General features: G+C 39.4%; 1 protein-coding gene across 2 annotated transcripts in view; it reads left to right on the top strand.

Annotated features, from left to right (window-relative positions):
- NSF (N-ethylmaleimide sensitive factor, vesicle fusing ATPase) overlaps nucleotides 1–12,592 on the top strand; it is an 81,353-nt gene that overhangs the window by 51,311 nt on the left and 17,450 nt on the right. For both annotated transcript variants that reach the window (XM_085316162.1, XM_085316161.1), the window contains exons 11-17: nucleotides 122–196; nucleotides 1,808–1,995; nucleotides 6,446–6,541; nucleotides 7,142–7,298; nucleotides 8,429–8,562; nucleotides 10,860–10,926; nucleotides 11,089–11,168. In XM_085316162.1, the coding sequence (XP_085172288.1) occupies nucleotides 122–196; nucleotides 1,808–1,995; nucleotides 6,446–6,541; nucleotides 7,142–7,298; nucleotides 8,429–8,562; nucleotides 10,860–10,926; nucleotides 11,089–11,168 (797 nt within the window). The remainder of the gene's footprint in view (nucleotides 1–121; nucleotides 197–1,807; nucleotides 1,996–6,445; nucleotides 6,542–7,141; nucleotides 7,299–8,428; nucleotides 8,563–10,859; nucleotides 10,927–11,088; nucleotides 11,169–12,592) is intronic.

Consider the following 12,592-nt stretch of genomic DNA (forward strand, 5'->3'; position numbering starts at 1 on the left):
TTGTTTGTTTTCTATGCAGACTCCCTGAGTCTCCTCTTAACTTTATGGAGTATATTCAGGAGCTGGGGTCCTAGCTGGTAAGCTTAGCAAATGCTTATTTTGGTTTCAACTTTACATTTAGGAATGACCAACAGACCTGACCTGATTGATGAGGCTCTGCTGAGACCAGGGAGACTGGAAGTGAAAATGGAGATTGGTAAGAAGGCTAGTGTATGTCAATACATAAACTCACAGGTAGTTAAAACAGTAAAGCAGACGTCTGTCCTAGTGTGAACGATTGACCAGAACAGCATAGCTGGTAAACTTTATGCAGCTCCGCCTATAATATTTTATTGGAAAATGCATTTTTTTTGCATAAAATGATAATAGTGACTTTCACTTCAATAATTGCAAATGCTAACAGCATTGGCTAAATATTCTAGACCTTCTGAAATCAGTAGGTCTGGGTCACATGCATCAGTGGTTCAAAAAGCAGGCCAAAGAACTCTCTTAGCAAGTTATTCTAGTGAGCTGGAAAAGACCAATGTTTTTTAGTAGCATTTGAAAAGGATTTTTGTAATTGTACATATCTGCCTGGCACCATTCCCAGATCTAATAATAGAATATGTGATAATGTAGGATTTAGTGAGAAATTAGGCCCAGATCAAATTAGATTCATGCCTGCAGGTGCAAATGTTTAGTTTAGAAGAACCTATAAAGCATTTTTCTCTAACACTGCGTGCACGCACACACACATGGGCGTGCATGCACACACACACACGGGTGTGCACACAATATTTCCTCTGCTCTGAGCGAGGCTCTGAGGATTAAAAAAATAAAAAACATGTCTCGAACTGTAATAAGCTCTATGAAGAGAGTAGGCAAGGCCGAGAGCATCACTAACATCCTTGTCCTTTCAATTACAGAGAATTAGATGAAAATGTCCAGATAATCCTAAAAATCATATGGTACTGTACTGCAGAGGAAGGCAAAGGAGATTATAATTGTCTGTGCTGGTCTGAACTGCTGGGGAATTCTTGAAATCTGATCTCTCAGTTTAATCTTGAGAGCTCACTGGGGACTTTTTTCCTATCGTTAAAGGGTAACTTTACTCTTTCAAAAAGTCAGAAAGAGGAAAGACTTTTTGTGATAGCTGCAAAGGGAAGATTTTGGGCAGAACAAAGAACGAGGAAGTGAGACTGATGGCTACTGAGGCAGCCACAGAGATAACCCAGGCAGTGAGAACTGATCGTGTTAAGGCCATCCTAGAGTATTGTAGGAAGCTGTTTATATCAGGCCGTACTATATATGTAGCTCATGGAAGATGGAAGGACAAGATATGCAACATAAGCACTAGCTGTGACTTAAAATCATGTAGAGCACATACATTGTGGGTACTTTCAAATTTGCAGGAGATTATGATACAAAGACATTCATTTGAATGAAGGAAGAATATTAGAAAGGACCTGTGCTTCTTCCTGGCATAATACAAAAAAAGGGGGTGGGAGGGGAAATTGGGTAAATAAGTGTATAGCTGTGCATAGAGAATTAATAGAGGTCAGGCAGGTAGACAGTAATGAGAAAGGATTAGCACTGATTAAAAATTAGCCACAGTCTTTCCAAACTAATACAGCTTCAAGGAGTTGAAGGAAAGACTTTGGTAAAGAAAGTGTGTTTGAGGTTCTCAGATAAAAAGCTTTGTCAACTATTCTACTTGAAAGAATGAATTGTGGGGAGAAATAGCCTTTGGATGTGAGCAGAGGAAAAGGCTGTGCTGCAGTTGCGGTGCTGAGGCACTAGTTGACGTTCATTCTGTTTAAAATCTCAGGTTTGCCGGATGAGAAAGGTCGATTTCAGATTCTTCATATCCACACAGTACGGATGCGAGAACATCAGCTGCTGGCTGAAGATGTGGACATTGGAGAACTGGCAGTTGAGACTAAAAACTTCAGTGGTGCTGAATTAGAAGGTTTAGTTCGGGCTGCACAGTCTACCGCTATGAACAGACACATCAAGGTCAGTCCTACTGCCTCTCACTGGGGCAAAGAGAAAAAAGTTGTCTGTGGAGTCTTTTCTTGAATGTTTATGTTTCAGCATGTCTTAGGAGATGGTTTTCATTAACTTACATCTTTCATCTCCTGACCTGAGTGGTTCTTAGTGCCTCAGTGGGAATGGAAGATAATTATCTGTTGGTATATTTTATGAAAATTGAAAAGAAACCCGGGAAAGAAGAGTAGGAAGTGAAATATCGGAGGAATTTCTGCCACAGCGTGTGCAGCTCAATATATTCATAAATGATCTGGAAAGAGGGGAGGAATAGCAAGGTTACAAGCTTGTAGCTATTTGTGGTTATAAAGATGAAGGTCACCTGTGGAAAAGTGCAGAGGAATATGAAATACTGAGTGGATGGACAAGACATAATCAGTGTATTTAAGTGTACAAGGAAAAAGAGAATTTTGAAATGTATAGGCAGTGATAGGGACTGAACTGACCATTGCTTGGGGGCAAGTTCTTCAAATTAGTATAATCTTGAAATATCAGCTTAGTCCTCATCAGTCAAAAAAACCCCAAATGCAACATTAGAAATTACTAGCAGAGATATAGAGAGCAAAAATGAAGCCGTGATTGTATTGCGGATAAATCCCTGGTGTGTTTGCATCTTCATTACTCTATGCAGTCCTTTGGCACCCATCTCAGAAATCACATGGGAAAGAATATGGTAGTTGGGATATGGAATGAATTAGGATGCCCAAAGCCAGTGGAGAAGGTCAAAGGTATAGGAGGGTTTTCATAGGAGGAAGGGTTAGACTAGGATTTTACATCCTGAAAAAATATGGTGAAGGTATATAAAAAGTCTGTAACATCATAAGTGGACTGAAGTCAGTGAATTGGGAATGATTGTTTACTGTTTTCTAATACACGAGCTTGGAGGAGAGCGATTGATACCAGCTGGGCCAGATTCAAAGCAAAGAAAAAAACCACCAAACATTGTGTGAAGAACTATTTAAGCTGTGCAACTCATTACTCCAGGATGTCGTTGATGCTGAAAGCTTGTCTGAGTTCAGAAAGTGCTTGTACAGTGTCTTCCACTAAGAACTCCCTTGATGAAAGTCTTAGTGTTCATAGAGATCTCTAATGTTCTCAGTTTCCTCCGTTCCAGAAGATTGCTTTGGTTTCCTAAGTTTGCTGATTATTGGGGTCAGTGTATCTTTAACTGGCGAGAAGTTGTGAGGGCCATGAAATGTCAGGTTATATTAATCCAAATGCAAAACGTGGTATTTGACAGTGTTGAAATATGAGATAATTAATTCATAGACAGTGGCTGAAAGATAGAGCCCCTCTGCTCTAGTGGCCAAGATTTGGTGTAAGTCACTGTAGAGAAAAGCTTTCAACATCAGTACCGACAGTGCTCACGTGTTTTTAAGCAAAAAGGCTATTCAGCCTCAGATATGAAGAAAGGAAACCACTCTTTTGTTTACACTTGGCTGCTTAAACGTTTCTATCTAGGAGCACTCTACTTAAAAGAAAAATGGCTCCTGCTGCTGCTCTTTGCAACCATAGTAGTTGAAAAGCTATTAATTGGTTCTCATAACAGCAACACAGAAGTGTCAAGAGTTTCTCTAAATTCTTGTATTTTGACTCAAAAAAAAAAAAAAAACTTCCAGCACCTCCAGATATATTTGCATGCCTTAACGAACAAAGCATTTTTCTTAAATAATTAATTTTGCTTATAGTTGATGCTTTTTCATTACTTGAATATTAGGTGAGGCTGGGAGCCACTGGTGTTTTGCAAAGTTCCACGTTGTACCAAACTGTCACAGGGGGAGAAGAGAACTTGACAATGTGCGAATATAAAAGGGCGATCTCCTCCTTTAAGCACGTGATTGAAAACTTAGTAATATATGCATGTGGGCACACTTCATTTTTCTTTCCCAAGACTTTGATACAGTATTTTCGATATTCTTATCATTCATTGTGAGGATGTTTTCAGCCAAGTGATGTACTAAGGTATTTCATTCTCTCCTATAAGTATTGCAGAACTTAAAATATACATTATAAGCCTGACCTAGTTTTCAGAAGCACCTACGTGAAGCAAGAACACACACTGCGTTTGAAAATATGTGGAATGGTTCTTCTGAATCATTTAAGCTCTGCTGATAATCTCTCAAAGTGTGTGTTACAAAATAAAATGCATAACTTCTTGAAGGCTATGACAGAAAGAAAGGCTCATACTTTTAGGAATACATTAACTATGTGTTTCAAGTACCTTTGTTTCCCTCTGCACAGTAGTAAAGCGAGCAACCTGTCCTAAAGATCCACTATATTGATGTATTTGACATCCTGTTTTTCTGCTTGGTGGGTGCTTTTGTGAGAAGGGACACTGTCGTTTCGGCCATCCTCTGGTTATAATAATTTGTTTGGCACAGTATTATCGGTCGATCTTTATTTAAAATGATTGCTGAGTTGCAGGGCTTGCTGTTCAGAAACTGTTTCTGCCACTCTATAAGACAGGCACAACGTGAATTTTTCTTCTCACGCCAAAGCGATGTGCTCGTTCTTGTGGGTCATCCTGATCAGAAGAGGATGTCTTTGAGACACGTCTTTGAGAGTGATTGTTGTTATTCTCRTCCACCTGCTCAGTCTTAGCCCAAGGTTACAGAGACCAGCAGAGCTATCTCTGTGGTCATCTAGCATCAGGAGCCAGTTTCCTTCACTTGATCTTTTATGGCAATTCCTTAACACAGATCATGGCTCCAATAGTCTCATTCGCTAGTTGGAATTTCTTCCAAGAAATGTCATGAAATCCCAAATTTTTGTCTCTTGAGATCATGTAGGGCCACAGAACTCTCACGTACAAGCATGTGGTGTTGTTAGACTAGGGTCAATTTCAAAGAAAATTATACTTGTTTTGGAAACTAGAGATATTTCTTATGGAATAACAGAGAAAAAAAATTAATAAAAGCTTTTCAAGGCCTCACTGTGACTGGTAGAAAGAAGATCACTTGTCTCATCTCTGTGTTGCTTTAAAAAACAGGTTTCTGCCTTACCACTTTATAGATAGATGATTTGCTTTCTGCAGATCAACTTCTGCCTCCTTTTTGTGACTAATCCTTTTTCTGGTATTTGTAACTCCACCCAGGATCCTCAGTAGATTGCATCCAAAGGATTAGTGTGTAATAGCCAGTGTACGTATGCCATTGAGTGGAAAAGTTTCAAATCCATTTAATTCCTGATTGCAGCCCAAGGCAATCGAGATACTTGCACATCTACAAATAATCCTAGTAAATGGAGCTGTTCCATATTGCAGAGCTGCAGCCATACTCAGTAAGACATCTGAATAAAAATCTACAGATGTAAAGGCTACTTGCTTTCAAGTTGTCTTCAAGAATTTAAAATGTCCTTCGGCTCCGTGTGAGCAATTTTCTGCTATCTCCCGGCAGTACTTGTAGCTGTGACTAAGGAACAATTTCAGGAGAAAACTGGGTGTAATGCTGTGTCAGCTGTATGTTTTCTCCCAGTCATTAGCTTTTAAATGTTGCTGAGCAATTTGAGCATGGCAGGAGTGAAAAAGGTGACCTTTCTCATTTGGAAAGGAGAGCAGTCTGAGCTGAACAACTGCTGCTTATTTATTCTAAGTAATACCTGGAAGTACCACTTCAGGACGAGTCTTGAATGTGGTTGATCTGAAGCAAATAAAGGCCAAGCAGAAAGAAATCTAATATTTACCAATCCCCTGAAAGGCTATTCCTGTAGGAAGAAGTAATGTGCGGTTTGAATAGCAATTGAAGCTCTCTTGAGATAGGGCCATGTGAATAGTTCTTACTTTTGACTCGGTTGCCAAAGATGGAGCAGGGAAATTCGAAATTGGTTGAACCAAACGTTAATTTATCTTTCTGTGAAAAGTCACAAAAAGAAGGATGCATCATCCTCTTCCCATCCAGCAGACAGAACACATGACGAAGAGTATTTCTATAGCCTGTTGTTCTCTATTGACTCTAACAGACCCCTACATAACTTCATTAATTTTAGAAATCAAAACTTCAGTGAGATCAGTCCCCAGGTGTGCTCCAGTCTCTGCCTCACTGATACTTGGGTTATTTAGACAAGATAGATCAGCATCAATGGGGAAGATGCAGAGCCTCCATCCTGCTCTTAGCTGGGGTGGCTGCTCTGAAGAGTGGGGTCATGGGCATACTCTCAAGCTCAACTTTGAGTGCAACAGCTGATACTTACTGACTTTGTGGAGGCTAGCACATGGCAGTGGCTCTGTGAAGATGATGTTGCTCCGGTGGTATCCAAGCATGCGTCTTAAATGTCTTATTAAGAACCATATTTTTATATATTAATGCAGACCCATTTTTCTTATTGATACAGACCAACTACAGACCTGAATCTTTGGATGGAAGTTGGTAAGGTGTGATGTGCTGTGATGCTGTGCTTCACTGTGTGTTATTGCCTTTGTTAGGCCAGCAACAAAGTGGAAGTGGATATGGAGAAGGCAGAAAGCTTGCGTGTGACAAGAGGAGACTTCTTTGCATCTTTGGAGAATGATATCAAACCAGTGAGTAGGACCTATATAACTCCTGTAATAGGGTTGGTCCAACCAGTACAGTCAATGACATAAGCTAAGACCTTCTCTCTGTGATCAGATGTGTGATGGTGCACTGTGGTTTGGGGCACTGTGTTCTGCGTAATGGGAGTGAAAGTGGGGACCCTCTTTCTGCCTGCAGTGGTAAGGCTCTGTTTTGAATCATTTTTTGGGCTCAAGAATCATGAAGAGGAATAGGACAAATAAAGAGAGCAACTGAGATTTCCTTCTCTGTGCTGTATACACACTTTCGCTTTGAGTTACCTTGGTTAACCAAGGACAGATTAGACGTTAATAGAAGGTTTAAGCCTCTTAATTTTTGAAAACTGTCTTTAAATGGTGTAGATTCAGAACGCATTGGTAACTTACCTTGATTAGAATTTGTGCTGACGCTATATGGAAAGACATTACTAAACATGAATAATCCTTAGCAGTGTTCACTCCTTTGAACTGAAATGTTCTGTTTCTTCCAGAGTTTTGGTCCTGGTCACTTCGATGTTTGTTTCTGTTTTGTTTTTTTTATGTGATGTAAAATTACTGAGTAAAATGAATATTTCCTCTCTTAAAATACAGGCATTTGGAACCAACCAGGAAGACTATGCAAGTTATATCATGAATGGTATTATTAAGTGGGGTGATCCTGTAACAAGGGTATTGGATGATGGGGAGCTGCTTGTTCAACAAACTAAGAACAGTGACCGTACTCCACTGGTTAGCGTTCTTCTAGAAGGTAAATATAGGAAAACTCTGTATTTTAAAAAACAACCGACTTCTACAAACTGTCCCCATCAGCTACCCATCCTGTAACTGCATGTAAACGTAACATATAGGAAGAGAAATAGAACTAGTCCCTGTCAATATTCCCATGTTCAGGTATTAAAACTGGCAACTCAGCCTGAGATTTGGTGGGACGTCTAAATCCTGTTCTTGGAACAACAGAGGAGTGAATACACCCAGTTAATAATCTAAATGTGGATGTTTCACAGTGGAAACATCTCTAGCTGAGTTAGTTGTCTAGATTCTCCTTGAAGTCACTGGAGAGCTCATCAGGGTAATTCACTGAATGCAGACAGCAATTCATCTGGTACAGGTGTCCACTGCTGAGCAGAGATGAATTGCCCTCTAGACTGTTTTTGACTATAGAGAGTCTGGGAAACTATTTCAAACTTCTCTAGTATAGATACTTGTTATTTACTGATCGCTACTTTCTTTCTTTTCCCAAATTCCCTAAATGTGGAATGCTATCATTGCTTAGGAGTCTGTTGCTTTGAAATGAAACCCTGAATAGCTCCCCTGAATAATCCTGTGTGTTTGTGGTCAATGTATTGCTAGCATGCAATACCCTGTTGCACACAGAATTCCTTTGCATTAAGTGTATGGATTAAGATACATCCTTGGTCTCTGTTTGAGTTATTGTGGTATGATTTTAGGCAATTCATAAATTGTGTGTTTGTCAATATTTACTTGACATTCATGCAGTTGGCTTGTTTACCACAATACTTCCAGAAATCATATGCAGAAGAGGCATAAGCCTATTTTAAAAAGATTCTCTGAAATACTAATAGATACTAATTTCTCAGCAGTGGGCAAGTCTGCAAAATGTGTTGAGATTATCTTCTGTATTGTTTTTATGGCAAATTAGTCTGTGCGCACTCAGATAAGTTGCATTAATTTCCTTCGTCTGGAGGGCTGCATTGATCTACGAGTTAGTTGATGCCTTCTGCAAGTAGAAGAAAAAATCATTTCAAAATGCAGATTCCTGTGAGTGGGGTATAAACATGTTTAAAGTATCTTCCCTGCTGAGCCTTACCAGACCTGTTTTCTCATTTGTTTATTGATTGTGTTTGTCCGTTGTTCCAGGTCCCCCACACAGTGGGAAGACTGCCTTAGCAGCAAAGATAGCGGAAGAATCCAACTTTCCTTTTATCAAAATCTGTTCTCCTGATAAGATGATTGGATTTTCTGAAACAGCCAAGTGCCAAGCTATGAAGAAGGTACTTAAGTGTCCTACTGTTTTGTTTGATTACAATCCAATTCTGTGTTTTCTGATAGACTGAAGACTGATAGACTTGTGGTTGTGCTTTTTGCTGTCAATTCCTATACATATACCTATTTATAAAGTTGAATGAATGTTGTCATAGCACTGGTACTCTGCATGATTCTTATCCCATGATGGTTAGTTTCTTTAGGAATCCTTTTGGGAAACCCAGTATACATTGGTCAGTGAATGTTAAATAAAACAGCTGTTTACTGATCATTGCATGGATCTTGTAGAAAAATGTGAATTGATATATTGCTTTGTGTAAAACAGTACCATATTAAAGCTGTGTCCCTAGAAGCAATGTGCCCCTAACTTCTGAGAGCCTTCTGTAATAATGCACTATCCACGCAAACACTCAATGAGTGGGCTGTGTAATTCTGGAAGAATGAAGTCAATTGGATGTGATGTCAAAACACACTAGATTCTGTACTAAGCATCTATTTATGTTTAATCCAGTAAAAATCCTTCTAGATGAAGCTTTATGGCAGAATTGCTGATATCTCAGATTCTTCTCAATGCAGGGATACTGATCTGTATTATTTTGGTACTGCTTTTGGTCCCTTGTGATTCCTTATATGTTCACATGGAAATGTTTATATACRTTTGGAAGTTATTTTCCTAATTAATGGCCTGCTAATAAATGAATGCAGAGTGTTCTGGTTACTGCTATGTACTGCTAAACAGGACAGAAAGCAAAGAAGTGGCAACTGTTTTGTTGGTCTGGGAAGATGCTACCAGCAGGTTCCAGCTGAGTTAAATAGCTGTTTTGATAATTGTTTTTCCAGCAACTGAATGATTAAAGGGAGCTCTTTTAGATAGAAAGGACCACAGCTGTTTTGGGTATTTTTATGGAGCCTGACAAAATAGGCCCAAAGGATGGGGGTTAGGTTTAGCTCAGTTGGTTAGAACATGGTGCTAATAATGCCAGGGTTGTGATTCGATTCCCGTAGGGGCCACTCGTTTGAGAGCTGGACTTGATGATCTCCAGAGGTCSTTTCCAGCTTTACCAATTCTATGATTCTGTATGGACAGGAAAGAAACTATTCTATGATTCTAAGGCAAGGCTCTTACTGAAGGTAGCATATAAAAATTTAAAGCTCACAAGCTTTTGTCCTCATTCTTCTTCAAAAAATGCTTTTGCTTTGTCTTAACTTAATGAGATTTCTGAATGCCGTTTCAGAGTGGTATGTGCACATAGCAATCAGCTCTGGAAGGGAAGATTTCAAGGCCTGGCCAGTTGGGTCTGATTATATAATCAGTACTGACAGTGGAACAAAACACCTGACCTGCAATTAGCAAGTCTGGATTTCTGTCTCCAAAGATGAAAGCAGAAAGGCCTTAGATTTGCACTTAGCAAGAGCAGATCTTGCTAGAATCAGTTTTGAGGTGGTAACAGTTAGCTGAACAGAAGTTACAAGGAAAAAAGAAAAAAAGACATTTACAAATAAGTTGAACTTCTTAAATCAGTTCAAGTAGCCAGCTGGAAGGAGATCTTAAGGAGTGTCATTTACGGAAACAAGCTAACACATTCTTTTTGTAGCTGAATTATACTGAATTAGGCATGTAAACAAAATATGTTACCCTAAGAACAAAGGGGTAATTCACTGCAAGACTGCATAGTTTCCAAGAGAAGAAATGTGCTCATAGCTGGAAGCCCAATTTGTCATTTAGATTCATAAAGGAGCCTTTTGGACTTTGCTTGAATTCAGGGTGCACTGGAGATGGGCCTCCAATACCTCTGACGTCCTTAGCGCTACTCACTGTCCAAACCCAAAGATTTGCAGCACACTGCTTTGCTGCTCTATAAAGGGTGATACGGAGGCTTAATCGGTACCTGAGTAGGTCCATTTTCCCTCCATTCCACTGCTATGAAGACTAACCAGCTTGGATATAAAGCTTTGTAATTGCATTACAATTGTGGGTTTGTTGTGTGTGCATTACAGAATTTCCCCAGCTCCAGAAAACAGAGGAATGTTGCTTTGGTTTGTTCATTGCTTGCAAGTAAACGCAGAGGCAGCTGGGTTTTTTGCTCTGTGTTTAGGGTAAATGAACAAAACTGAGCTCTAAATTTGTTGAGATATTTTACTAAATGCGGGTAGAGTCTAGTCGTTTGGTATTGATTTTTTTCATTCTCTGTTTACTCTTCTGACTACTGTTGAGTTTACTTAAAAATGAGTCAACAAGTCCGTATCATGACTATTGTAGTTTTATTTCTGAGGTTTAACAATGAGTCATTTTGCTGTTTTCCAGATCTTTGATGATGCGTACAAGTCCCAGCTCAGCTGTGTCGTAGTGGATGACATTGAGAGACTTCTAGGTGAGTTAGGATGAGAGAGCTGTGTTGACTGTGCAGAAGTATTGCAAACCAGAAGTAATCTGGAAGCATTTATCACAGGAGCCTTGAACTGCTTTTTGATAGAGATATGTGACTTAAAGAAGTATGATTTTAATGGGAATTAAATTACGTTTTTCATTTCAGATTATGTCCCAATTGGACCACGGTTCTCTAATCTGGTGTTGCAAGCCCTTCTTGTACTGCTAAAGAAGGCTCCTCCTCAGGTAAGAAGGTAATTGGGGAGTAAGTTGCTGTATTCCTGTAATAATTTTCGTATTGGAGGGCGTTGTGTCTTGGTGATAGCTGCTGTGCTGCCAGTGATATTAGAGCTATTGTTTCTGATTCAGTCAAATTAATCCTAGCCTGCTGTTGAAGTTTGCACTGAATGAGATGAACAGGGGGAGATTCTTTTGAAATTCTTCCTGTTGTGCATTGGAATTCTCTTGTGTCTTGAAAGTGTTTGTATGAATAWAAAACACACCAACAGGAAAACCTTGAAGGCTGGGGTCAGGAAAAAGCAGAGAAACACAACCTGAATGAACTCAGTTCTTTGTAGCTTTTACTATCTTGAGAATGGAGTAACATGCATGRGAATTGTTTTCATTAGAGAGTTTGGTGAAAAGACCTTTCAAGTCTAGAACTTTGAACTGAGTTGTAACATCAYAGGCCCTGAAGTTCCCCGTGTGACTATCAACCCGGGAGAATCTGAGTGAACTGTCTATGCTGTTTGTAGCGTCTAATATAAAACTTGGATTGTGCTATCACATAAGAACAGAGAGATTGGCAGTATGCAACAGTGCAACCATTGGCAGTCGTGATCTCAAGTAATCATTGATTTATTGTTGGATATTTCCACAATATCAGCAAATGGTTGTTGCCATAAATACAGAAGGGACTGCTTCAACAGTCCAAGAAACTTAATATCGTAAGTTGTTCATTTTTTTTCACTGCGTCCTCTGAGGTTATGTTGCACTTTTGTTGGCACTTGAGTCTCTGTGAAAGCAAGATGCAGGACTTGAGGTTCTCAGATATTTGCCAAGTTTATGCATGTTTCTAGAGATTCATACTTCGCAATGTTTGAAATGCCCTTGAGGCTGGAAGACTTTGGGTTGACAGCCAATATTATGGTGACTTAAGCTATAAATTGTTGGAGGGTAGAGAGAGCGAGTGAGTGAGTTTTCTTAGGAAGTGTCACTCTTTGATTGATGTTAAATTTTTTTACTAGGTGTCCACTATCAGCTACTGTAGAAATTAGGACATTGGGTTAGGTGGACCCTTTGTTCTGACCTGGCTGGGAAATTCTGATGATGCAGTTCTTACGGCATAGACTAGTGTATTTGTTTCTCATCAGCTCCCTGTGACAATCATGACATGTACGGAATTCTTTTCATTAAAAAAAAAAAAAACCCTATGTAAACATAGAAGATTCATGAAAAAGGTCAAGGCTTTTCTGCTGTGAACCTTTACACTGAAAAAGATTGAATGTGGGCATGAAGACCCTTACAGTTTTAAGTGAGAAACCCCTGAGTAGGATAAGACTGCTGGTTAATCATTGCTCTTCCAAGTTCCCTGTGAGATCACTACTTCCCTTGGAGAGCAGTGTTCTTGGAAAATGATGATTGGTTTCAGTTTTGGTTGTAAGTTGAGA

This window comes from Rhea americana, unplaced genomic scaffold (genome assembly GCF_003343005.1).
Source record: "Rhea americana isolate MKP2758 unplaced genomic scaffold, rheAme1 scaffold_453, whole genome shotgun sequence".
Taxonomy (NCBI): Eukaryota; Metazoa; Chordata; class Aves; order Rheiformes; family Rheidae; genus Rhea; species Rhea americana.